The 25,437-nt window shown below is 50.8% G+C and overlaps 1 protein-coding gene across 4 annotated transcripts; it reads right to left on the minus strand.

The window, feature by feature from the left end:
- Positions 1 to 746: 746 nt before the first annotated feature.
- On the minus strand, positions 747 to 25,127 carry MICALL2 (MICAL like 2). Of its 4 annotated transcripts, none has more exons than XR_010348012.1 (18): positions 24,859 to 25,127; positions 18,272 to 18,320; positions 14,663 to 14,804; positions 12,024 to 12,184; positions 11,274 to 11,395; positions 10,242 to 10,913; positions 9,865 to 10,034; positions 8,922 to 8,997; positions 8,667 to 8,782; positions 7,976 to 8,125; positions 5,330 to 5,385; positions 4,714 to 4,837; positions 4,187 to 4,277; positions 3,753 to 3,826; positions 3,339 to 3,453; positions 2,387 to 2,433; positions 2,157 to 2,295; positions 747 to 2,083 (listed from the first exon to the last, which is right to left on the minus strand). XR_010348012.1 is itself a non-coding variant. In XM_064390131.1 (18 exons), the coding sequence occupies exons 4-18, from the start codon at positions 14,745 to 14,747 to the stop codon at positions 2,210 to 2,212; spliced, it is 2,145 nt and encodes a 714-aa protein (XP_064246201.1). In that variant the 5' UTR covers positions 14,748 to 14,804; positions 18,272 to 18,320; positions 21,592 to 21,702; positions 24,859 to 24,982; the 3' UTR covers positions 747 to 2,209. The 4 variants fall into 4 exon arrangements, 3 of the variants coding, with proteins under 3 accessions (XP_064246201.1, XP_064246199.1, XP_064246200.1); XM_064390131.1 differs by adding an exon at positions 21,592 to 21,702 and having other exon boundaries at positions 747 to 2,295; positions 24,859 to 24,982; XM_064390129.1 differs by having other exon boundaries at positions 747 to 2,295.
- Between the last annotated feature and the right edge of the window lie 310 nt (positions 25,128 to 25,437).

The raw sequence follows: 25,437 nt of genomic DNA on the forward strand, positions 1-25,437 counted from the left end.
ACTTCTTGAGGCTGGAGAATCAGAGCCTGAAAAGATGAAAGCCCAGCAATAATGACAGCCTGGGACAGCTCATCAGGAAAGGTATTTCTCTCCTTCAGCAGAGTTGGTTTCAGCTCCCTTCCTCTCAGCTGGCAGCCCACAAAGGCAGGTTTAGTTCTGGGGATTTGCCCAGGTCTGGAGGAAGAGCCCTCCTCCCTCCCCTCATGTTTACACACAGCCCCAGGGAAGAAAGAGCTCCCTGACAAGCAGACCAGGATGGCAAGGCACAGCATGCCAGCCCTGTGGTCAGCATGTCCCCACAGAGCAGTCTGTCTTCCCCCTGGGTGAGCACAGGCCCTCAGGGGCAGTGTGGAGGCAGAGCCTCCGTCAGCTTCCACCGGTGACACCGCGGTCCTGCCACCCGTGTCACCAATGCCACGGTCCAGCTGTGGCACAACAAGCTCTGCCTCTTCCTCTCCCACATCTGCTGGCCAGGCTGGGACCCCACAGGCTTTGGGATGTGTGTGATGCTAAAGCAGCAAGGGGGGAATTGCATTTACCTGAGAGCAGGGGTGAGTTTGACACCTAAACAAAGTGGGTGAAAAAGCCCTTGGTGCCACTGCTCCCTCAGGCCGTGCAGCCCTGCAGGCTGTGGGCAGGGATTGCTCCATCACAGGTACACCAAGCTCCAGAGAGGGACTATCAGTGCTCCCAGGACAGCCATAACCACAGTGTCCCCAAACCACACTGGGATGCTGAGATTTGCTGCTGTAATTCTTTATTGAGTGAAAGCATATGCAGGTTCGGGGTACCCCAGCACTTGCACATACACGGTCCCGCTGTGGGCTCCAGGAAGCCCCTCGGGCACTGGTCCCACCCCAGCACATCCCTGCCCGGAGAGTCCCAGTGCCACCTCGTGGGAAAGGGACGCAACGCCTCTGCTCTGCCGCACAGCAAAGCTCCTCCGGCAGAATCCCTGCTCCTGCTGGGAGCAGCACCCCGAGAAACCTCGAGGAGCTGGCGTGGAGGGAGGAGGTCCACACAGACCACAGGCACCATGAATTAATCGGATCTTTCCGCGGCTGTCTCCATCCCTGCTCTCCAGCTTAACTGGGAACAGAGGGTGCAGCCAGGGCAGGGTCTGGCTGCACTGAGGAAGAGTGGAAAGGCTCCCTGCAACAGCCCAGAACCAGCTCCTGAATTCCTGCTATCACCAGGGTGACCCACAACACCCCTTGAGGGCACTGGCTGTCCAGGGATGGAGCTGAGGAACTGAAATATTGGTCCCATGCAGAAAACTCAGGGGTGAGGCAAACCCATGAATTCCCTTGTGCTCCCAGTTAGCACCAGGTTATTAAAATAATAGTTCTGTTCATTTTCATCAGGACAGGCCACAGACAACGAAAACGCTGCTTCACTGAGCAGTCAGAGAAATAAGGAGGCTACAAATCTCCCCCACAGAGGGAATGAAGCAGTGAGCAGCCTCTCATGGCTTTGAGAAATCAGCCTACAGCAACTTCCAAAAGAGGTCTGGAAACAAATCACTATTGCTGAAACTGCTGTGGGTCGAGAACATCCCAAGATGATGCCTCCAGACATAGAGGATGTTCTGCTCTCTGCTCCCCCCAGACATGGAGCCTCCAGTTTGCATTGGTGTGGTAAGAGAGAAACCATCAATCCCTCTTGCCCTGTAGCATCTCCCTCTCTGCATCTCTGATCCTGGCCAAAGAGCCACAGCACAAGCAGAGAGGGAGGAAGGGAGGGACAACAGCCCTTCCACAGCCCAGAGCAGTGTCCTGGGTGCAGCCCTGGGACAGGTAGGGGACACCATGCAGGGCCATGCTCCTGCTTGCAGGACTGCACTGACCTGAGCTCTGCCCCCCTGAGCTCCAACAAGGCTGACCCAGCTCTGACCCAGAGGCAAAGAAGGAAAACAGTCTTAAAGTCCATGTGCTGGGAAAGGTATCCCTGGGCCCCATACCAGGGCCAGAGGGGATTCACACTGTCCCTTTGCTCAGCAAACCTGCAGTCTCCACATCAGGGAGCACAGGAGCCTCTCACAGTCCAGAGGCTCCAGGAAAGCAGCACTCAGGAAGGACCACACCTTTGATAGGCCTCTTGGGGCCTCTCACAGTCCTGCACAGCTCCAAGAAAGCAGCACTGAGGAAGGACCACACCTTTGATGGGTCTCTCTGGACCACTGGGAAAAGGAACATCAAGCTCCTGAGCTTTACTCTTGCTTTTTCTGCTTCCATATTTTGGACAAGCGGAACTTGTTCTTCTTCCTCTCTGGCTCCTGGCTCTCAAGAGATCCATCTGCAGGAGAGGGAGCAGACACAGAGCAGGTTGAGACCCACAGCCCCAGTAAGCCCCAGTGCTGCTCTGGAAGAGGAGAAAGGGCCCTTACCCAACCTCTGTATCATGTCTGCCAACATCTGGTCTTCTTCTTTCTCTCTGTAATGGAACAGCATGGCATTAGAAAACTTTGCTGTGCTCATGACAAGCTGGTAAATACCAAAGCCCATGCAAATACTGCTCTTATTCCCCAGTAAGAAATGACCAACCTTCACAGCATACCCTGAGAAAGGCTGCAGGAAAAAACCCAACAGTCAGAGTCTTAGACATCAGCAAATTCCATCTGGGTCCCTTGAAAGCAAAGGCCTGTGTGGGGATTTCCAGACTTTCTCCCAGCTGGCTGATGAATTATCCGAGTTCATGGAGTGGTGAGACACCAGCACACCCCAGGAGATGAATGAAGCTGAGACACAGTAGCCCGGGGTGCTACAGAGGAGCTCACTGTGCTCACTGCCACCAGGGACAAGCACACTGCTGTCACCACCTTGTCCTGGGCAGTACCAGAATCCACAAGCAGGAGCTGGTGCTCTGAGATCAAGAAATGGAGGCTGTTCTCAGCATCAGGAGGCACAAATCCAGCTACTTGACACAGCAGTTTTCCATTCAACTTGGGAAAGATCCAGTTCTTGGCTACAGCCGTTCTTCCACTTGCTGCAGCAGACGAGCACATTCCTGACTTCATGTTCCCAGATTCCTCCTGCATCTCCCATACTGCCCCCAGCCTCCCCATCTCCAGCCTCTCCCTCTCCTCCCCTGCATTCCACATCTCCACATCCCTGTTCTCACAGCAGCTTTAGCTTGAGAGAGAACAGGGCTGTGGTCCTGATCTCTTCCCAACAGCTGCCAAGGATGCAAAGACAGCAGCATTTAGGACAAGATGGCTGATGACAGCTGACCACCCACCTCTCAGGGAGCAGAAGTCTGAACTACAGCCACTCATCCACCCCTACAGCAGTGGAAATACAGTAGTGCTGGCTCATTTCCCACCATCTGAGCACCCTCACCTGAGCCTGTCCTCATCCAGGCAATCCACAATGTTATTCCGGTCATTGACCGTGTTCAGGTACGACTCCAGCAGCTCCTTCTCTTGCTCCTTCTCCCTGGCAGTCTTCAGTTCCTCTGCACAAGACAAGGGAAGCCATCTCACAGCTACAGGCAGTACCTCCCCTAAAATTAGCCCACAGGGCTGATTTTGCAATCCTCACACTCAGGGCATGTCCTACATGCCCTCTCAATGCAGAGGTGGGCTGGATGTCACAGGGAGCCTGCCCCTGCCAGGGGACACCCAGAGTGCACCTGCAATCCCTGCAGCACCATCAGATCTGCAGGACATCCCAGGGCTGGCACACAAAGGGGAGGCTCCTGGGGCCAGCAGGACTCCCAGTGTGGCCAGTTTTGTTTTGTTTGTTCTTACAAACCTGGTTTGTTCATGAGGCTTCGCAGCTTCATCTCAATATTCCACTGCTGCTCCTCCAGGTTCTGCTGCTTCATCCTGGAAGGAATGACACAAGTGATGAGTTACTGCCCCGCCATGCCCCAGGGTTGGATCCCTCTCCTGTCATTCTAAAGCCTCATCTCTGTGTTGCCCACCACCTGGGCAGGGGCTGGTGGCTCAGGGGAAATCTTCCTCCATCACATTTCTGAAGTTTCCCTCCTCACGAGCTCTTCACAGACCCTGGGTGCTCAAAGCCCACCAGCTAATACATCATGATGCTGGCAGCTCTCCCAGAGACACCCTCAACCCTTCTCATCCCCCCAACTGGCACACGAGTTTTTTGGGCTGTCACACTCCCTGTCCTTCATTGCTCACAGGAAGTGCACAAGCAGACAGGAGAATTTCTGTTGTACTCACTTGTACATCAGCTCTGATTCCTGTCTGAGCAGCAGCTGTTTCTCATGGATCAGTTTGAACCAATCCACCATAAGAGCATCCTCAGACTCATCTACAGAGGAGACAAAGGGCAAGAAGCTGCATCAGTTCAGCCTCCCTAGCTCAAACACACAATCTCTTGAGGGAGAGCCTAAGATGACTTATGTGAGCCCCAGGCAACCTCAAGTGAAAACAGGCAATCTTTGGAGCCCCTGGCTACAAGGGATGCAGCTCACTCCCTGTGGATTCAAGGAAGCTGCTTATGGATCCTCTGCTACAGGACTCCCAAAACTCTGATCCTCAGCCAAATTAACAGAAAAAAATATATTACAAAGCAGCAGAGAAGGTTCAAAATTCCCCAGGCTTTATCTTTGCATACCAGGTACCTCTGGCAACCTGGTGACTCACATGTGGCCTGAGCTCCTAAAAATGGAGCCAAGAGTGCCCAGGGGTAGGACATGAGCCCCAACCTCCCCAGCAGAGCAGAGCTGGCAGCAGAGCTCCCTCACCTCCCTCGCAGGCACGCAGCTGCTTCTCCAGATCCACTCCTTTCAGCTCCAGCTCGTCCAGCTGCTTCTCGATCTCACAAACCTTCTCCTGGATTTTCTCCTCAGGGAGGTAGTCTGGGTGCAGCTAGGGAAAAAAAAAAGTAGGATCAGACACAGCTCAGCAACCCTGAGACTGCCTGCTGAGGTCACAGCAGAGATGGGAAAGGGCACAAGGAGCCCAGCCACAGAGCCACAGCCTGGGAGGGCCAGGTCAGCAGAGGGCAGAGCTGGCTGCTCACAACAGAGCAGTGGCCACTGCAAGGCTGTGACACATCTGCAGTCAGTGGCAACTCCCCCCACACCTGTCAGTCTGCAGACATTCTCCCTCCTTCTGTGGGGAATGAATCTCTACCACAGTTTTGTTTGGCTCTGTCTCATTCCAGCTCTGATTGTCTCCCTGTATGAAGATAACCAGCAGCTTCTCCACCTGGTCTCTGCCCCAGAGCCTTTCACCCTTTCCCTGGGTATCCAAATAAACCCTCCCAATAAGACAAACTTAGATATATGTGGATAAGCACTCTAGAAGGATATTTAACCACCCCAGCCTGCTCCCCTTACACCTGGTTTCCAGCCATACCTTGGTTGGGGACACCACTTGAAGCTTCCCTTTGCTTTTTGGAACAGCGACTTTGACTAGAAGAGAGAAAAAAAAGTCACAACAACCTTTAAATAATTTTATGGTGTGGGACAGTGCCTATACCACCAGAGCACAACAGGTCCCAGCTACCCAAGAGAGGTCACAGATGATACACATGCACCCAGGTGCCTGAGCAAAGTAAGAGACATATCCTCACAGCCTGATTTACTCCTTGTGCCTTGTCACTCAGGTCACAGGTTGCTGCTTTCAACCCCAGGGTATAAACAGTCACCGAATTCAGGTGTAACTTTGGAACTTCCACCCAAGAATACTGACTTGCATGTTCATTCACTATCTTGTTAAAACCCAAAGATATTTGTTGTGGCAAAACCCATTCATTCCTTATTAAGGTTCCCGAGGACAGCACAGAAAGACAGAGTTACTGCCACAGCAAACACATACAAAAATGTCCCTAGTGCTCTTTCACAAAGGAGTATCAGTAAATACTGATGAAACAAAGATGGTCTAGGGGACCTCAGTGTAGCTCTCAGGAAACTAAGGTTCAATTCCTCCCACAAAACACTTCCTAGGTGAGAAGTCCCCTAGGCCCCACTACACAGCATTATTTAGGCTCTGGACACCTATTAAAATCAATCCTTAAGCAATGTGTATTTGTTCCACTGTGCCTCAGCTTCCTCTGCCCAACTGTGCTGCAAGGATAACTACAGAAGAGTGTGAGGTATTTGGATACCCGAGGGGCTGGGCTGGATAATTACCACAGAGAGAGAACAGAGGCGTGAGTGGATGATGTGATAAGGAAGGAAAACTCTGCTATCAAAAGAGCAGGGCTGTAACAAAGGCAGCAGCAATGCAGGCTCAGCACACACAAGCAGAAGGACAGGACAGACAGACTAGGAGAGCCTCCTGAGAGTCTCTGGAGATTGAGGAAGAGCTCAAGGACAGCTCTCCAGTGCCCAGCCCTTGCTCTGCTGTGCTTTCTAGAAGGAGTGCAAGGGGAGAAGATGCTGGATGTGGCTGTGTTGTTCCTGCACTGCTGGGCTCTGTCAGGGATCTCTTCCCTCTGGATGCTGCTGCCTGTGCACTGCCTGCAGCTCACACTTCTCCTAAAGATTCCTCCAGGAGGGACTTGTCCTGCCTCAAGCTGTCTGCCTAAACAACACTTCCCTCTCCCAGCTCAGTCCTGCATCTGGGCTCCTTCCAGGTGGCCTCTGCAGCACCTCCAACCACGGCAGAAAGCTGCACCCCTGATGGAGAGAAGGCCAGGGTCACTGCAGGGGAAGAGCCTGTAAAATGACACCCTGTGACCAGCTCAGGATCTGATATCCCCTGATACCCTCAGGTTGTGGCTTGACAGACACAGGAGGGGTTGGCTGCTTGCCAGCAGGCTGGAAGTAGGACAGTTGGCAGGAGAACCCTGGAGTCTCCTTTCTCAGCAAAAAACACCACCTACCACCAAAGAAAATGAATGATCTACAGAAATGCTCACCACCCACAGCTCCACACAACCCCAGGACTGAGGGCAGGAACAGCAGCTGGCTGTTCACAGCTCTCTCTGAGTGCTGAGGTAAAAATCTACACAGAGCAGCAGCAGCTCTGTCCCTAACCCACAGCCTGCCCAGTGACAGCAGCAGGAGCCAGCCTTTCAGCTGGGGAAAAGTGGGGGGAGACTGCCAGGAAAATTTCCCAATGGCCCTCCCCCATGGCAATCACTAACCTTTAGAAAGACAGATATAGAGCCAGCCTCCCTTATCTTAACAGCTCACTTCTTGGGAGAGACTAGTACTGAACCCTGGGGCTGAGTCTGAGGAAAGAGGGGGTGGGAAGTTTGGGAAAATGCTGGCAAAGGACAATGCTGGAACCAGCTGACAAAAAGTAAAGCATGAGGCCATTGAGCCATCAGGACCCATCCTGCTTGCTCCAAGACAAACATCAGGGGCAGGACTGAGCCCTGCTGTGTGAATTTCCTACTTCATACAGGTAAGACACACCAAGATGGGGTAAGGAAAGGGGAGATGAAGAAGCTGAGCAAACAGGACAGCAGCAAATATCAGGTTAGTTCCAGAAAATTTCCTCAGCATCATGGTGGGATATGTCAGAGAAAGGATAACTGGGCACTGGAGGAGAGGTGCACAGTAAAGCTGTGGCTGAACAAACAGGAGTAAGAAACTGGATTAAGAGTAGGGACAAACTGGACAGGACATCTTTGAAAATCAAAGAAACAGCAGCCTTGGCTCCTGCTTCTGTGGCTCCTGCCAGCTGGAGTCTCTGGATGACACTTCTCTGCATTCCTTTTATTTCCTAAAGCCTCTCAGCTGAAGAGGAACAGAGACATCAACTAGATCCCAGTTCCCCAAATTAGGAGATGGTCCTCTTCATAGCACTAAGTCTAAACAATGACAGGACAATGACCTTGAAAATTCCTATTTCAATTTCTTCCTTTCCCACTGAATTCTCTGGCCTTGCTGCTTCCTGCTAAGGCCAAGTTGGCTAATAAAAATCAATTACACAGGCTCTGCCCCCATGACAGCAGCCAGAGGGTTAGTCACAGAAAACTATGGGCCACATAACCCATGTTCCTGACAGTGCAGGGGAGAGAGTGGCTTTGGTAGGCAGAAGAGATCTTACATGTAGCAGTGCTTGTTTTCAACTGGTTGCCATCTTCCTCCTTCTTGGCAGACCCTCCAGGGTCTTTCCAGTCTTGCTTTGAATTCTGACAGCTCCTGATAAGATCTGAGCTGGGAATCAACAACTTCTTTGTGAATCCACCAGATGAAGCTGGATTAAGAAGCACAGACAGGTTTTAGGTAAGAAATTTCAACCCTTATCTCATAAAAATCCCTTTAATGCCCAATGTCTCTGGCAGTCACCACTACCAAACTCCATTTCTAGTCCTAGTCCTCCTCTCTTGATGATAATGAAGAGCATAAGCCCAAAGTAAACAGGGGAAAAAACACTCATTACAAGGCCAGAGTAAGAGGAGAATAAACATTTGGGAGGAGAATAAACAGCTGGGAACCATCACTAAGATTTCTCAACATTATACAATCATGCAAGAGAGAAAGTGGAATCTTGCTGGCTGTCTTGCAGAAGAAGGGAACCCTATGGATACTGAGTCCCTCTCCCTGGAAAGGATGGAAGGCCACCCCCCAAAGGCACAAAATAAAGGCAGCACATGGCTAAAGCAGATGCAGAAAGCAAAGATCCCTGAAAGCAAGGCACATTCTCCACCAACACACTCCTCACTTGAGCCTTGCAGTACCAATGCCTGGCCCCTTCCTGATCAGCAAAATGAAGGCAAAGCTTTTATCCTCCATACCAGAGTCCTGCTTTGCTGGTGGGACAACTAATGGGCTTGGCTTTGGCTCCTTGTGTGCTGGGCTCCCTGTTGCCACCTGGGAGTTATCAGTAGGTTTCTTAGAGCCATCTTGGTCCCTGCAAAGGAAAAAGACAAAGGTAGGAAAAATCCCTCATGGAGAATGGTCCACAGGCAAAGTTCTGGACATCCTGGTGTGGATCTCCACCTGGGATGGTCACATTTGTCATGGAAATCCACCAGCTGCCTGACACTCACTTGTTGGCCACAGGCTTCAAGCGAGATCTCCACCCTTCTGGGCTCTCAGACTTGTTGTCAGCAACATTTGTGCTTCCTGAAGAAAAGAACATAGCAAGGTAAATAAAAATACACAAGAACAAAAACATCCAATAAAAAGAAACAAGCCAGATTTGAGTCTCAGGAGAATTCTAGGAGATAAGGCATGCACTGGGGTAGGTACTGTGATGTTATTGCAGCAAACCAGCACCAGCTCAACAAGTTTAACATGGACACATTCAGATACAATAGGCAGTAGGTAATCTCAGTGGCATTTTGTCTTTCAGATGAAATGCTTTAAAACCTACACAGTTACAGAAATTCAGCCACAGAGTACATGGATAGGCACCTTCAACAGCAATACAACACAAACAGCTCAGATCTCAGAGACCAAAGGCTGGGGCAGGAAGAGGGAGAGACAAAAAGCCCCACAAAGTCACAGCAAACTGCAACAGACAGTTCTTCTGGCCCAAAAAATACCAGCCACCTGAAAGTGCCTGGGACACTGGGAACCCCCAGATATCATCCCCTGGCCTGCTGCAAAGTCACCATGATGGAAGCTTGGTACAAAACAGGGAAGGAGGCTGGGTGACCTGCAACTGCAATAAAAAACCATCCCAAAGCTCTGGCAAGGTCTCCCATCTGAGAAAACCTGATCCTTTGAAAGCCACCATGATCCCAGTGTTTGATGACAGCAAGTACAACTTCAAATACCTGGAGATCCTCAGAGTAGTAGAACTCACCATGCTAGAGGGAGCAGTTGCACAGGGATAGTGCACACAGGGAGGAATGTTGAGCCCTACAGCTCAGAAAACACAGACACAAAGGACAGGACACATGGACACATTTGCTGCACTGATCCAAGAGGAAGGCATAAAGTTGGAGTGCTGTGTCCAGCAGAACTGTGTGAATCATTCATCCTCACCTTTGGTGCCTTTTGACTCTGGCTTGTGCAAAGAGTCAACAGGTTTGCTGGCAGCCTGGCTCTTGGGCACAGGGTCTGTAATCTTGTCCTGCTTTGGTGCTGGGTACCCTGTTTTGCTGGACTGTGGTTTTGGAGCTGGACTCTGAGAACTGGTGGGAGAAAACTTGCCACTGCAAAAAAGAACAACTTAATGAGTCTTTTTGAAAGGATGGACCTTTTTTTTTCCTCTGTTCCAATGATTTGTATGTGTCCCTCTACATGCCTTTAAAACTGAGCCACAAGAGCAGTCAGGACAAAGCAAAGAAAGATGCAGGGGCTTCTCAAATTATCCCAAGGAAAATCTTGGCAGTAAAAAGGGAAAGAGAAATAGTGCTTACCTGCCAGGTGCTGAGGAGCCAGTGGCACTGAGTCCTCCTGGCCTGCTTGGAGAAGTGCCTGATGCAGACAGGGCCTGTATAATATGGTTACGTGCCTGATCCTTCCCAGCATTCACTCGACTGACCTCAGCAGGGGTTCTGGCAGGGGCACTTTTATCAGGGCCATGAGGAGACTGGACTTGTTTTTGAGTCTCAGAAGATTTATTGCTGGAGGACTCAAAAGAGCGAAAAAAGTTTTCTCGGGCTTGCTGTGTCTTTGTTGTGGAGGATGTCCAAGGAGGCTTTGATGGGGTGCCTTCGTGGGGATCTGTTTTATTCCCCAACGAGACACCTTTGCAGTCATCTGATTTATTTACAGCTGAGGAGGACCATGGAGTATTTACACTTTTGAAGCCAGAGCTTCCAGAAGATGAAACAGATGGCTTGGTTGAATTAGTGAGGCCCTCCTGGCTGGGTTTCTTCAACACCTGCTCCGGTTTCTTGGGTTCTGCTGCTTTCTGGAACACCCTGGCAGCAGCAGGGGCTGGGGTACTGTCAGGCTTTTTCCCAGTACTGTGGAGACCAGAGATCTGGACACTGTCTGGCTGCTGGTGGCTGGTACAGATGAATGTTCCGGGCTCAGGCCCAGCTTTGTAGCTTCCAGGAAGAAGCAAGTTCCAACACTGCCTACACCTGTGGATACAAAAGTCTCAGGAAACATCCTCCAGAGTGCTGGGAGACACACAGCTGGGAGTGCAGGCACGACTCCACCATCCACAGAGGGTGAAGGTACCACACTGGCAGTGAGCAGACCCTGTGTGCACACTCCTCAGGCACCAGAACTAGGGCTGTTGATGGCACAGCCTGAGGCAGGAGAGGTGTAGATGAAAACAGACCTGTAGAGACAGCTTCCCTTACACACAGGTCAAGAGCAAGCCCAGATTGCCTCCACTCTGAATGAAATGTGCCACACCACTCTCTCCAGTCCCAAAGAAGCAGGCTGGCCCTCTGTGACCCCCAGGGCTGTGCCCCTGCCTTGAAGAGCTGCTGTACCTGAAGCAGTTCCTGTGGTAGAGCTTCCCATCGACCAAGTAGCGCTGCACCAGGTGCACGTGTTTGCCACAGACCCCACAGCTGCTGCTGGGGACATTCCCACTCTCTGCCAGGACCCTCTTCTGTGGGGAGAAGCAGAGGCTGAGCAGACAAGACCATGGCCCTGGACACAGCTACAAATCTCCCAAGAAGGCGAGTGTTTGGAATGCACAGCCAGGACAGAGGAGTGACATCCAGGAAATGCCCTCTGTCTCTAATGCCTTTGTCACAGAAGTGACACAGCCCTTGGAAGGACAGAGCATGGGGAATATGTTCCCTCAAAACAAGAGGACCAGGGTGCCCTGTCTGCCTATAGGCAAAGGTCTCTGATTTAAATTAGCTGGGAAAGGGCTTCTACCTTGTTTTCATCCCTACCCTGCTTTGAAACTGTATCCAATAATTGGATCAATGTTTTCTAGCAAAAATAACACTACATCCTGTAAAAATCTCCATCCCAAATATCTAGGAACAGCATATCCATGTCCTAAGACACCCACATCCTGTTCACCATGTATCCAGGCTGGCTGATGGTTTTCCAGTGACTCCCACCTCAATCTATGACAGGATCAGACCTCTGGATTAAATCACTCATAGAGAACAGAAAATTTAGGGACTAAATCCTTACCAGCAGGAGCCTTGAACCAGCCCAGTACTCTCCATTTCACTGGACATATTTAAGGTATAAAGAACACCCAAAGCCACATTTCTTACTGTGGTAACTGGGGAGGTTTCCTTTGGCTTAGCTCTGGCTGGTGGGTGGGCAGCAGGCAGTTTTGGTGGCACTGGCTTAGGAGGCTCTGGAGCAGATTTCTTCCCAGGATGCTGCTCTGGAGATTCAGAGGGAGGACGCTTGATGCCAGCCATGCCTCCAACTGGAAGAATGGAAGAAGGGAATATTTTTAAGGAAACACAAGGAAAACTCACAGGTTTAGCAGTAATTTACAAAGTAAGAATATCCAGAGGTGCCTGATGGGTAACATGAAAAGCACACAAGGAGACACAGACTTCCTTCATGAGCAGTTCTGTACTGGACTGAGGGGCGAGAGGCAACAAGTGAATTGTAACAACATTCTGAAACTGCTGATTTTTCTCTTCTCAGGGAATTTCATGAAGAGAAATGCAAAAGTGAAGAAATGCAATCAGGGAATTTCATGAAGAGAAATGCAAAAGTGAAGAAATGCAAATCACCATTCATTGATGGTGAGAACAAGACCTTGGATTTTCAATTCCCATGGTTTGGCTGGAACTGATCCCAACTGAAACAGGCCCTGCTGGAATATGCAGAGGTGTCATGGCTAAGGAGCTGAAGGGTTTGCAAACAGAGGGTTTGCTTCATTCAAGTTGTGCTCCAGACTTCCTATACAGCCTGAATGCTCACTGCTGCAAGTGTCCACCCCACATCCCAGCTGGGACTCCCACAGAGCAAACAGCCTTGTTGAACGTGGAAATGACCACTAAAAATGGGTAATTCTGCAAAGACTTGGAGGTGCCATAGAGGTGCTGATGTGGAAACCAAGAGCTGTCACAAGCAGCCTGAAAATGCCCAATTGCCTTTTCTTTGCAGATGAAATAGAACCGCTGAAAATTCACTACAAGTGGAGAAAAGAGATTCTCCAACACACTTCAGTCAAGCAGGGAATGGTGCCCTGTGCCCTAGGAAGTGCAGGGAAACTTCCCTGGGAAATAAGGCTTTGTGCAAAGTTTTTACAGACACAAACCCCAAGTGCCTCACAGGGATGTTATTCTTACACCACTTCCTATTCTGAACGAGATGTCTCTGTGTTCCTTGTGGGATATTTGAGTCACAGCTTCACTTTCCAAGTGACACTTAAATGGCCACTCATCTGAAAAGAGATTATACCCTGCTCAGTAAACACAGAAAGGGCAGGGAGCAGGGAGAGAGCCCAGTTCCCAGCAGTCTGCCCTCAAGAAAGCCAACTCTCCAAATAAACACCCAGGACTCCACTGCAGGGAGCAGGGGACAGCTGACCCAGCACACAGCTCAGGCTCACACTGCCCCTCACTTCCCACTTGTGCCACTTTCTGAATTCCCAAAGCCCAGCACAAAGATGGGTGGCTTCAACTCTGCTCATCCACAAAAGCATGACCTGACTAAAACCTTGCCTGCTCTCCCTCTCTGCCCTCCTGTGCCCTGCTTGTTTCATGGTCCTGCTGGAACCCATTGAAGGGCACGACTGTGAGTCCAGGGCTCTGCTCGGTGTCAAAGGGCACATTCCAGGCTGGGCTCATTTTCAGACATTCACATTCACCCCAGCAACAGGAATGCAACCAAAGTGTTTTGAGGGACACTGTGGGAGTATAAAAATGTGCTGTGCTTGGTAGACAAGATGCAGGGGGGAGGGGGCAAAGACCCCAGCCTGACCCAGATTCTCACCACTTGGCATAAACATGATGGGATTTGTTTGATTTCAATCAGAACAGTTTTAAAATAAGAAATAAAAAGTGAAGAGGGGGAGGGAAGAAGTTGTGGAGGGAGAGAAAAAGCATGCTTAAATGTGTAAAGAGGTGGAGAAGTAGGAAGAGTTTAAACATTGAAGGCAGCTCTGAGTGAATTGTGCTTTCTTTCCAGAATGTAGGACATTTTCAATACATATCTCTCCATTTACATTCACCTTAACCAGTTAAGTCATTCATGTCCCACTTTAGAAAGTTTCCTCTGGAGGAACCTGTAAAATTGGTTCATCATATTACTTCATTTTGTGTGAGCTTAAAGCCAAATATAAACCAAGACTACAATAATGCTCCTGTGAGCCCAGCTAAACTCTCCAGTACATGAATATAACGGCTTGGCAGCTCTGTTTTATGTTTGACAGAGTTTCTATCACTATTATGTCAGTTAGGGTGATAATTTTCTTCTCCTTCCTTCCCTCAGTGCTGCTGTGCTGTACAAGCCCCAGCACTGATGCTGTCACATTGGCACAGCCTCACAGACAAGCTCAGCCTTGTTCTACTCCCTGTTCTCACCAGCCCTCAGGAGTGGCAAAGACTGCAACAGGGGTGGAGGTGCTCAAGAATGGAAAGCTGAGGTGGGGGTCATGGAGAGGAACCTTCAGTGCTCTTCTCTTGCTGGACCATAAAAAATTTCAGAATGTCTTTTAAATTTTAAGGCAGTAGTTTCAAAGACAAGACATGGCCCTGTACCCTTCCAAAAGCACTGGTGCAAATGTAGGCTGGTGTGCAAAGAGTTCAGACCCCCCAGTGAAACAGTTCTGGTACCAAAAAAGCCTCTGTGCAGTTTATTTTGCTTTTCACAAGCTTGTCAGGAGGCAAGGGAAAGCATGAAATGAAGCCCTGATCCTTCCCAGCCCTCCAGGGAATATGGTACTTACTAGGAGACCGTCCATGGAAGTAGTTATAATACTGGGAAACGTAGGTGAGGATGCTCAGCCTGTCTGGTACCTTCAGAGCAACCATATCCTCTGCATCCAGCAAGGCTGGGATCCCCAGCTCCTCCTCTGCCACCCGAAATGCCTGGAGAAGGGAAAAAAAAATAAAAATAAAAATGGAGGGGTCTTATCCATGCCAGGCAGCAGAGCTGCTCCTCATCAGAAGTAAGAAAGTGCACTGCAAACAGCCCCACTCAAATAAAAATAACTCTGTTGGGGAACAGCTGCACCAGTTTAACTCCTGCATCATAGGAACCAACGGAGTCATGGCTTCCAGCCACTGCCTTGAGAAATCCAGGCAAGGAGCCAAAAATCTGGCCTGGCAAGCTGGCCATAGCTCAGTGCACAGTAACTCACCTGGGCTTGCCTTGCTCCTCCTGCAGCCTGCCTGTGTGTGTGAGTGCACAGCTGCAGAGAGGCAGCCTGGCAGAAGGGGATGTGTCAGTCCAGGCTGGCAGAGCTGTTTCCAGGCTCCCAGCCCAACCTGGAGCTCTCCCCAATTAACGGTGGGCTGGTAGGTGCTTGCAGGCAGCTTTCATCTCTGAGTGCTGTGCTAAAGCTTCCTGCCTCCTACTGCCTGCTCTTCTCCATCTGAAAATTGGGCTGCAGGAGGGACCCTGCACTCCCAGAGCAGAAAGGGGGAAAAGAGGTGTAATGCAGAAAAATTCCTGATACATAGCTCCCTTCCAGTTTAACTGCTTCCATGCTGCCTAACATGTATTTGGGGTAAATATTCCTCTTTCTGGTGTCCTCTGCTTTGAAACTGCAGGTAAAGGAGGCAAAAGCTATTTTCTCTTGCCTCTGAAAAAAGCCTTTAGTAGAATAGAAAAAAAACTGCAACAACCAACTTCACCCTTGCCCAGCTCAGCTTAGGGCTTTTACTAAGGACCTTCTCCAGCCTTGTTCCTTCCCAACTTAAGGGAAAAAAATCCTTTTTCTCCCCCTTTGGAGCATCCCTGTTGAAATGCCAACACAGCAAAGGAAAACAGCACTTGCAGGACCAGAGGCACAAGGAAGGCTAGTGCTAAAATCCACAGTGAAAGGGTTAAAAAAACCCCTTGAATATATTAAACCCCTCCGCATTTGACCTCTGGCACGGACACACACAGTGTTGGTGTACAAGCCAACCATTTCTGCTTAGAAGAAACAAACAGCCACTATTTTTCAGCAAGATAATTACCATTTTTTTCCATTGGGTATCCCAGTAAAAATGTAACAGAGCTGACATTAAAAATGCTTTCAGCCAGTCACCACCGGCTGTGTCACCCCAGCTGCCAGCCCAGCCTGGCACTTTCCTGCCTTGCAAAGTGGTACTTAATGCATTTTTTGGAGTGCTCCCCACTGCACTGGCTGCACAACTGGTCTGACCAGTCGAGTTTTCTTGCTGGACATTCCTGGTGTGAGGTTTAGTGGGAACAGAGGTCATGCCACTTCCTGCCACGCCGTGCCACGGGTGACAGCGGGCACTGCCTGGACCACAGAGAGGAGGATGCTCTGGGCACCCACCTGCTTTGGCCAGAGCCAGGTGGGCAATGCAGAGAGCACCGTGGTGTCCCCCTGTGCCTGCAGCATCCTCGTGCTCCTGGGAGCTGCTCTTGCCAGGAGACCCAACAGGATCAGCAGCTGACAGGACCCTGTCACCTCCTCCTCTGCCTGCCTGCCCTTTAAAGGACCCACATGTTGTTTTTGCATCATGGTTTTCATCAGTGCAGCTCCAAGTGCTTTCCAGGGGAAGAAAGTGCCACTGCTGCCATGTCCATGCAAAATGGGAAAGTGATATGCTTGAGGCCACCTGAGCTGGCCTGGCACAGGTTCCCTCTGGCACACCACACCACCATCCACCAGCACTGACTCCAGGGCCTCTAGAAACTTTCCTCCTCTTCATATGTTTTTGAAATCTCTAGCAAAAAATGCCAACTGAAATTTTTCTAGGGTTTGGGGTTGGTCTTGTGGCACATGAGAAGTGACACATTCTTCTTTGAAAGATGACCTTATAAGGCAAATTGCAGCTCAAACAAGGCTTTTTTACATGCACAATACAGCCCTTGAACAGAAACCTCTGACGAGTAAGGCATCAAGGAGGGTCTGGACAATAGCAGAGAAATAATTCTAGGAGAAATCAGACCCACTTGTATCCCAAGGACAGCCAGAGCAAGGAAGTGTGGGAGTTGGGATGGAGAGCAGCCCAAGGGGGAGGCCAGCCCAGAAGCACAGAGGGGTGGAGGGGCAATCCCACAGACAGCACAGCCAAGGCAGCAGGACACCAGCAGGGAAAGGACAACACAGACAAGTCATCCCACAGCAGGTGGAGTGAGGAAGAGAGAGCAAAACAAAGGACATAAAAGAAACTCAGAAAGGGGGAGGAGGGGACACACAGACTGCAACAAAGGAGGGGAGCAACTCTTTATGAGAAGCACAAAGAAGCTTTTCATTAATAAAAGCAGCAGAGGCAGCTCGCAGAGCTCATTTTCCAGACACAAGCAGACACCAGCAGCCCAGCTGGACAAGGAGCAACACTCAGGGATCCTCAGCACTCAGCCAAGATACGCTTCCATGGAGAAGAGGCCCCAACTCCTGCCAAACACCAAACCTGAAGGGCAAAATGCAGGGTCTGAATCTCCCCTTGAGGAGAGGAACACACGGGGCTGAGCCCCAGAGTGTCACTAACTCCTCACAGGCTGCAGCTCCACCTGGGACAGAGGGTCTGTGATGGGAGCTGTGGACATGCCAGGGATGAAGGGCAGCAGAAGCTAAGGAGCTATGAGGGGACAGGTTGAGCTCTTCCAGAGGCAAGAAGCACCTCAGCCAGCTCACTGCCTGAGAGTGTGTCACTCCCCCAGCCCAGACAAGGGTAAGCTGCCATGGCTCATTCATACCCCAAGCTCCTGTCAAGCAGCCATGAAACTGCGTGGAGCAATGCCAGGGGAAGAGAAGTGTTATAATTCACTGCCTCTCCTTTTGAAAAGGAGAGAGGGAGAGGAAAATCCTTCCTTGGATCACTAAGACCATGCAAGAATCTAGTGCAGGAGGGGGTTGGCCTGCCCAACTTCTATTTTCTTTAGGGAAAGAACATGAGAAACTCCAATACCAGGCTGGAGTGAAGTGTCCAGGCAGCATCCAGACAGGTGTTAGGATGTATCTACCTTGATCCTCTGCAGCAGGAAGGAACAGAAGTGGGAGGACACTCCCTGTGCTTCCCCTCACACCAGTTTTTTCCCAGCTCCTGCTCCACCCGTCAGGAGCATCACATACTCAACACGTCCATGTTTTGAGCTCTAGCAGCTCTGTCTGAGCTCCTGCTGCCACAGGACACACTGGGAACAGGCATCACTGTGTGGCCAGCTAAGAAGAGTGAACAGCCTGAAGGTGCTTGCAGCAGCCAGCCAGGCTGGACATTGCTGTTCAGAGGAGAAGGCTGGAAGGTGCAGAAGAAGGCAAAGGATTGGAACACAGCACAATGGGCACACTGTGTCTGCAGGGTTTCATGCTAAATCCCATGAGCAAAGTGCCAGGTCACAGACTAGACCAAAAGTAAACATTAAAGCCACTTACCAACTTGTTGTTCTCGTACACATTTTCTTTTCTGAGGGAGTCGAAGTTTCTGAAATACAAAAAGAGGAAAAATCTCAGGTTGGTGATGTAGCGTGAGCTGCTCTCCTTCCAGCTCTGGCTCAGGGGACAGAGCACCCCATCCACCCCTGGGAGGGCAGAGAGGGCAGCATGGCAGATCCCACCTGAGAGTCTCAGACCTGCTGTACCCAGGACAGGGACGTGCAGCAGGCACAGCATCTGTCCACAGACAGCACAAGACAATTTTGGCACATCTGCCTTTGCAGGGCTGACTCCCACAGCTGCCTGTGGACAGGACATGTTGGTGCAAAAACATCCCAGGCACACTGAGGGGCTCTGCTGAGACAGCAAGGAGCAACCTCTAATTCATGGGGTGGTTTCTTGTCCCCCAGAAAAGCCTTGCTTCTCTCCCACCTCAAAGAGACACACCAATACCTGCTGGCCAGGTATGAACACTCTCCCTGAAAGTACTTTCCATGTTCTTCTCCTGCCTTGAAAGTTGTCTCCACACAGAGAGAGCTCAGCTCCAAGGAGGTCTCTCATGGATCCCTCACACACTGCACATATCACATGCTTTTCCAACACACCCACATGCTCTGATCTCAGAAGCTCCTGGGTCCAGCAGCACATGAGTTCTGGCTTCAAATCTTCTTTTTTCCTCTGGCAGAACTCCACAAAACCAGCACCAGGGATCTGCCTGGGAAAACCTCTGCCCACACCATACTGCATCTGATAACACCAAAGTTGCCAGTAGAAATTTTAGTCTGCTTTCCCTAGGGCTGTAACTTTTGATTTGTGCTCATAATCAGTAACTGAAAAGGAAGTGACAATTACTGTTCACAAATCCAAGCCAAAGTCAACAACTCCTTTCTGCTGTCTCCAGACATCACTTCCCTCTTCACCTCTCCCCAGATTTGCATTCCCTCTCCCTGGTCCAACCCAGATACCACATTCCCTGCACTGTGCTGTGAACTGAGAACCTGGGTTGTGCTGGGACAGGGATAAAGCACAGGGCAGAGTTTGTGCTGCTGCAGGCAGAGCCCTCTGGACGTGCTCCCTCAGTCCCTTGCTTAGGAAACAGCACCATCAGCTTTGTTTTAAACTGACTGCCACTTGCTAAACAGGGAATACAAAACTGGCTGCTGGCTGGCAGCCCTGCTCTCCAACACTGCTTCCTCCTGCCCAGGCAAGTTGGCAGGGTCAGTTCCTTTCTGATAACCCCGTTTCACCTTCCAATCCTTGTGTCTGCTGGCACAGAGCTGAGCGAGAGGCTGACACCTGAGAGGGAATTCACAATGATAAACAGAAAACAGCACCAGCTCTGCACTCCTTGTATGTAGCACCTTTATCCCCGGTGTGGACTCACATTCTCAGCCCATCCCTCTCCTCTGGGATGAGCCAGGGTAACTCTGAGAGCCAGGGCAAAGCTGGCTCACAGCACCCTATTCATGAGAGAAACACATGATCTGTATCGCAGCAGGGGAACTTTTTCCACTGCTTGGAACAGCAAGGAGCAAGCCAGGTCCTTTATCTACTCAGCACAGAAAGTGGAGCATTACATCATAAATAAGAGAGGAACCTTAAACAGGCTCACTCATCATGCCACAGCCTCTGCCTCCTCTCTGCTTCCCACATCTGGTATTGCTACGTGGGATAAGGAGAGGAGGAATGACAGATAAGACCCTGAGGTGGTTAAACTCCCCCAAGGAGCACGTAAAGACAAGGCACATCCCACCTCTGAACCACAGAGTCCTTCCTGTGCAAAATCAAAGGGAATTGCAGAGGTTTTTCTTCAAGCAGTGCTCCTGCCCAAAGATTTCCCTTCCCTGAGACAATGGATTAAAAAGAGCAACAAAAATAATCATGCGCCAAAAAAGTCTCAGTGAAACAATAGATACAAGCATCCTTGGGTTAAGTCAGGCCAGAAAACTGGCTTTTTTTAAGACCCAGCTGAAGGAGGTGATATCAGAACTTTGCCTCACTCCCAGCTCTGCTCCCAAGCAATCTCTGTAGCATGGAAATGCAGCAAAACACTGCAAGAACAAAGAGGAGCTCCAGCTTCCTTGGTCATTCTGACATGTAAGACATTGGAATTACTATTTATTGTCAGTCAGTGGCCTTAGCCACACTCAACACTGTTTGCTGTGGTGGTGTGTGCACACCCTGGCATGCAGCAGAGACCTAAAAACCCCAATCTTTTGATGGTGAATGTCTCAAATCCCCTTCTAGTCCTCCAAAGAAAGTGCAAACAACCAGGTTATTTGGTCATTTCAAGAGTCCCCTGACCTCTCAGCATCATTCTTTCCCTGGCTAGTCAGGTGAACTGATTACATCTAATATTTCTTTTGGAAATTGATCTTGCTGGTGCATCTCATATCTTGGAATATCAAAGCTCTCTGGACCAATGTAATCCTAAGACAGCAAAGGTAATACAAACACAGAAGTAGGAGTTCTCCACTGAGAAAACACAGGCAACTGAATTAATTGGAAAATGTGAAAAATATAAATGTGACCCAAGAGAGGCCTCCAGTGCTGGAAACAAATCAGAGTGGAGTTCACAAGCACAGGAATAGTTTTATTCCTGTTTTAAAACAGGAGAAGCTTTTAGCTCTGAAAAAACCCCTTCCCTTAGCAAATAAGTGGGTGAGCATTTCTCATGCCCACAAATCTCTGTGAGCACCCCCTGCTCCAGCTGCACAGACCCAGCACTCACAAACATGCCACAGTCCTCTGCAAACACATGTGCTTCCACAGGAGGAATCTCTGCTGCTGCAAGCACCAACTTGATTGGAAACTTGACCTTGGAGCAGACTGAGCAAAAAAAAAATACCAGAGACTCAATGGCACCAAAAAAGTTTCTGCTTTTTGGCACTTTTGTGCTACTTTCTCTACAGACAATAAGATGTGCAGTCAGAAGGATCACTGTAAGAGTGAAGCAGCCTTTGCCAGCCCAAAGCCTTGGACAGGGGGTTCCAATCCAGCGTGCTCTGCTGGGAGCCTTTCAGCTGTGCTCTTTCTGGAGATGCAAAGCCAGGGAGGTGGGACAAGGCTGGGAATTCCAGGAGGGAGATGTCCCCTATGTGCTCATCCTCCTCTCAGGAATGCCTGCTCCACACTGCCATGCTCTGGCTGGCAAGTGACAGAATGCTGCTGAAATGAACCCGAGCTATTCTCCCCTGTCACACAAACCACAAAGCCACCAAGCCAAGCAGGCAGCTCTGCTTCACCCCAGCCTTCTGCTGACAGCCCATCCCCAGCAGGGCCAGCGTGACCTCACCCTGCCCTGCTCAGCTGACACTGACCTGGAAATGCTGCTGGAGGAAACAGCACTGCTGCTGCTCAGCTGCCAAGGGGGATTTCACCACCAGCCCATTCCCAGAACACCAGCTCGCAGTCTGGGAAAGAGCAAGATCCTGGATGAAGAGAAGGATCTTAATCAAAACCTTTCCTTGACATCTGGCATTAATATCTGAGTGAGCGTGCACAGCTCCCCTGCCTCTTCTAACTCATTTATCAGGACAAGGCCACTAAAATCCTGGCTGAGGCTTGCACAACCTTCACCACCACATGTGGCAGCTGCTGACCTCAGCCTCCTACCATGCTGCCATGAGGCTTCATGTTCCTCTGACAAGAGATGTTCCCAGGCTCTACAATCACCCCAGAAAAAGGGCTGGAGCCTGCCTGAAACAGCGTGTGTGCCCAGCTGGGACTGACTCTGAAGCACTCTTTATCCGGGACAAAAAAGAAGTGGATTTACATGGTAATTCAGCATGGATCTTCACCCCTCCAAGCATCCCTGCATGAGTGGGAAGTGAGTGGGAAATGCATTTCTAATTTTACACACCCTGCCCTGTTCACTGGTAACACACAAGCCAACACTGGCTAAGTTTGAGAGAAGTTATCATATTTTCCATATGTTTTCCAGCAAGAAAACAGGAAGGAAGGAGAGACCCACACCAGCCTGTCCTCTGAGCCACATACCTCACAAGACAAGCCCATGTTTATATCCATGTTTTGAGCTGGAAGTTTTCCTGGTAATTTTTCAGGCTCCTGCAGGAGAAATCCCCTGCACTCAGCCCAAGAATGCAATTTGTGTAAACCAAGACAGAAAACCCACTGTTGCAAAACTGATGTTGTGACTGAATCACTCTGCAAGTGATCTATTCAGCAGAGCTGCTGCAAACACATCAAACATCCCTTTCTAGTTTTACTTTCAGTCTGGTGTTTTTAATCTTTAACTAGGATCCTTGGTAGAAGCAAGGACAGGAGCCCAGGGTGGACCCCTGGGAAGCAGAAGTGACAGTCACACATGCACCCAGCTGCACTTCTCCACCTTTGTACCCTGCACCAAGGACACTCAGAGAAGCTTTTTGGGATACATGGAGAATCTGCACAAGTATTCTGCCCCAGGATCTGACACATGGCACCTGGCAGCCCTGGCCACCAACCACCCAAAGGCACCATTTCCTTCCAGCAGGACTTTGCCCAGTCAGTAGGTACACGTGGTGCTTTCCTGTATTACAGCACTGACACGGATGAAGGAGGTGACAAATAAAAGCTTCTCTTACTTTAATCTTCAGGCAGCCCTTGCTGAGCTGGTCTGAGTCAGGAAGAGCTTCTGTGATGTCCCAAATAAAGTCAGGCAGAATGTCCACCATAAAAAAAATTGAATGGGAACACAGAGATGCCTCAAGGAACATCTTCCCTCTCCAGCACAGGAAAATTTCTTTAAGAGATGTCTATCCACAACACTTTTTGCACAGTTCAAGCATTGTAAACAACTCACTAAACCGGGCAACAGGATTATCCCAGCTCCCACATCGCTGAGCCCCTGTGCTCCGGATGGACCAGCTGCAGGAAGCAGTCCCAGCCCCTCCACAAGAACACCTCAACCCTTCTGCCCCAGTGTTTTGTATTTTTGGGACTGTGAATTAAAGGAAGGAAAGGAAATATTTGGAGTAGCATGGACATGACAACATGTCAGGAAGTCATACATGGCAACACCACGGTGATGGCGCAAGCTCAGGGACAACAAAGTGTGCCTGGAGCTCCTGAACCAACCTCCTGCTGCCCACGGCTGCTCCAGCTCCTGTCAGGTTTCAAGATAACAGAGGGGAGAAAACAAGAGGTCTTCTCTTGGGTTCAACCAGAAGCAAGACACGTGCAAGAGGGATGGGTGCACACAAACCCATGTGGCAGGCTGTCCTGGGAGCATGAAGAAAAAGGGAGAAGACACAGGACAGGAGGAAAACTGCAGTACAGGCCACCCAATCTGCTCCTCACCCAGCTGGGCACATCTGACCAGGAGAGACCTAATGCTTAAATCAATACTCCTGGGCACTCTTTCCAGGGCTCCTCTGCCTTCATCTTCCCCCTCAATCCCATCATCTCAAAGAACCCAAAAGAAAAAACAAATTAAACTCAAAAAACCCCAGCTATGAAGCAGGATCTATGACTCCCTTTGGCCATTCACCTTCCCAAATGTCAGCATTTGGGCAGGGACAGTTCAAAACCCACAGGGTACCAGAAATGGCCCCAGCAAGGCAAGAAAAGCACTTAAGCTCCCACAGGCAGAGCTCTAGATGGGAAAAACAAGGATGTGCAGGAATCCAGAGGCTGTGGGGCCCTGCCCTTTTACTGCAGTTTGTTTAAATAGCCCTTGCCTTGCAACTTGTGAGCACTGCGCTGCTGTTGGGCTGAGCAAGGAGAGCCCAGCCAGAGCAAACACAACAGCAAAGAAGGAAATGCTGCCCCAAAGATCAGTGCCCGAACTTGTTTTGCAATGGAAAGGACACATTTGGAACATTTATAATCCGGCTACTGAGGGAGAAAAGGGAAAAAGGAAAAATGTATGGAAAAAAACAGCACGTAGGCTGGGAGAGCGGAGCTTTTCTCTTGGAGATTCTCAGCGTGGGTGTCAGCAGAATGCTGCTGGTGATGTGCCCACAGGGAGGGCAAGAACCCAGGGAAGGTGGAAGACCAGGATCCACAGCTCAATGGATGGCAGGACAGCCACAACCCATCCACAACTTGATAGACGGCGGGATGGCCACAGCTTGGAGAGTGTTCTTGTGGGATGGAGAATCTGGGGTCTGCAACTCGATGGATGGCAGGATGGGCACAGCACATCCATGGCAGGATGGATGGCAGGATGGGCACAGCCCAGGATGGGTTCTGTGGGGATGGAGAACCCGGGGTCTGCAGCTCAATGGATGGCAGGATGGGCACAGCACATCCACAGATCGATGGACGGAGGGATGGGCACAGCACATCCACAGCTCAATGGACAGCGGGATGGGCACAGCACATCCACAGATCGATGGGCGGAGGGATGGGCACAGCACATCCACAGCTCAATGGATGGCAGGATGGGCACAGCACATCCACAGATCGATGGGCGGAGGGATGGGCACAGCTCATGCACAGCTCAGTGGACAGCGGGATGGGCACAGCACACCCGCGGCAGGATGGACGGCGGGCTGGGCACAGCCCAGCATGGGCTCTGCGGGGATGGAGGACACGGGATCCGCAGCCCTGGCGCGGCCCTCGATGCCCGGCACGGTACTCACATGAGGTCGGGGCGGTGTCGGTGCAGGATGGCGCAGAAGGCGAGGCCGTCGCGGAACGAGGTGGTCATGTTGGTGATGCTGACATCGCGGTAGCCCTCGCACTGCTGCCGGCACCACAGCTGCAGGTTCTGGATGGCCGCCATGGCCCGCGGGGGCCGCAGGGCGCGGGGCCCGGGGCTCGGCAGGGCCGGGCAGGGCCGGGCAGGGCCGGGGACCCTCGGCGCCGTGCCGTGCCCAGCCCGGGCCGAGCAGCCCGCGGGTGGCGGCCGGACCGGCGGCGGTAGGCGGGGAAAGGGGCGGCTCAGGGGCGGAGGAGCGGCGGAGAAGGCGCGGCTGAGGCGCCGCCTCGCCCCGGGCACCGGGCTGAGGCACCCCCGGCACAGGGGCTCCCACACAACAGCCTCAACACGGCCTGCCCGAAGGGGCGGCCGGCAGGGGAGGCGTGGGTCATGTTTGGTCACTGGGAGGGATGTTTTCTCCCTATTTGGAGGAGAAAAAGTTAAAAAGCACCATAAAGCACTTAAATGTAAGTGTCCGCTGGATAATCCTGAGCTGGGGGCGCGGATACATCCCCAGCAT

Source organism: Passer domesticus, chromosome 15, assembly GCF_036417665.1.
Source record: "Passer domesticus isolate bPasDom1 chromosome 15, bPasDom1.hap1, whole genome shotgun sequence".
Lineage (NCBI taxonomy): Eukaryota > Metazoa > Chordata > Aves > Passeriformes > Passeridae > Passer > Passer domesticus.

Bases quoted from the DNA above. Each gene is read 5' to 3' on its own strand.
- MICALL2 (XM_064390129.1), bottom strand. From the start codon at position 25,001: ATGGCGGCCATCCAGAACCTGCAGCTGTGGTGCCGGCAGCAGTGCGAG. The intron at 5,386-7,975 runs GTAAGATCTCTT...TCTCTCTTCTAG, and splicing joins GAAAACAAGCACTGCTACAT to TCAAAGTCGCTGTTCCAAAA. The intron at 2,434-3,338 runs GTGAGGGTGCTC...GTTCCATTACAG, and splicing joins CTGGATGAGGACAGGCTCAG to AGAGAAAGAAGAAGACCAGA.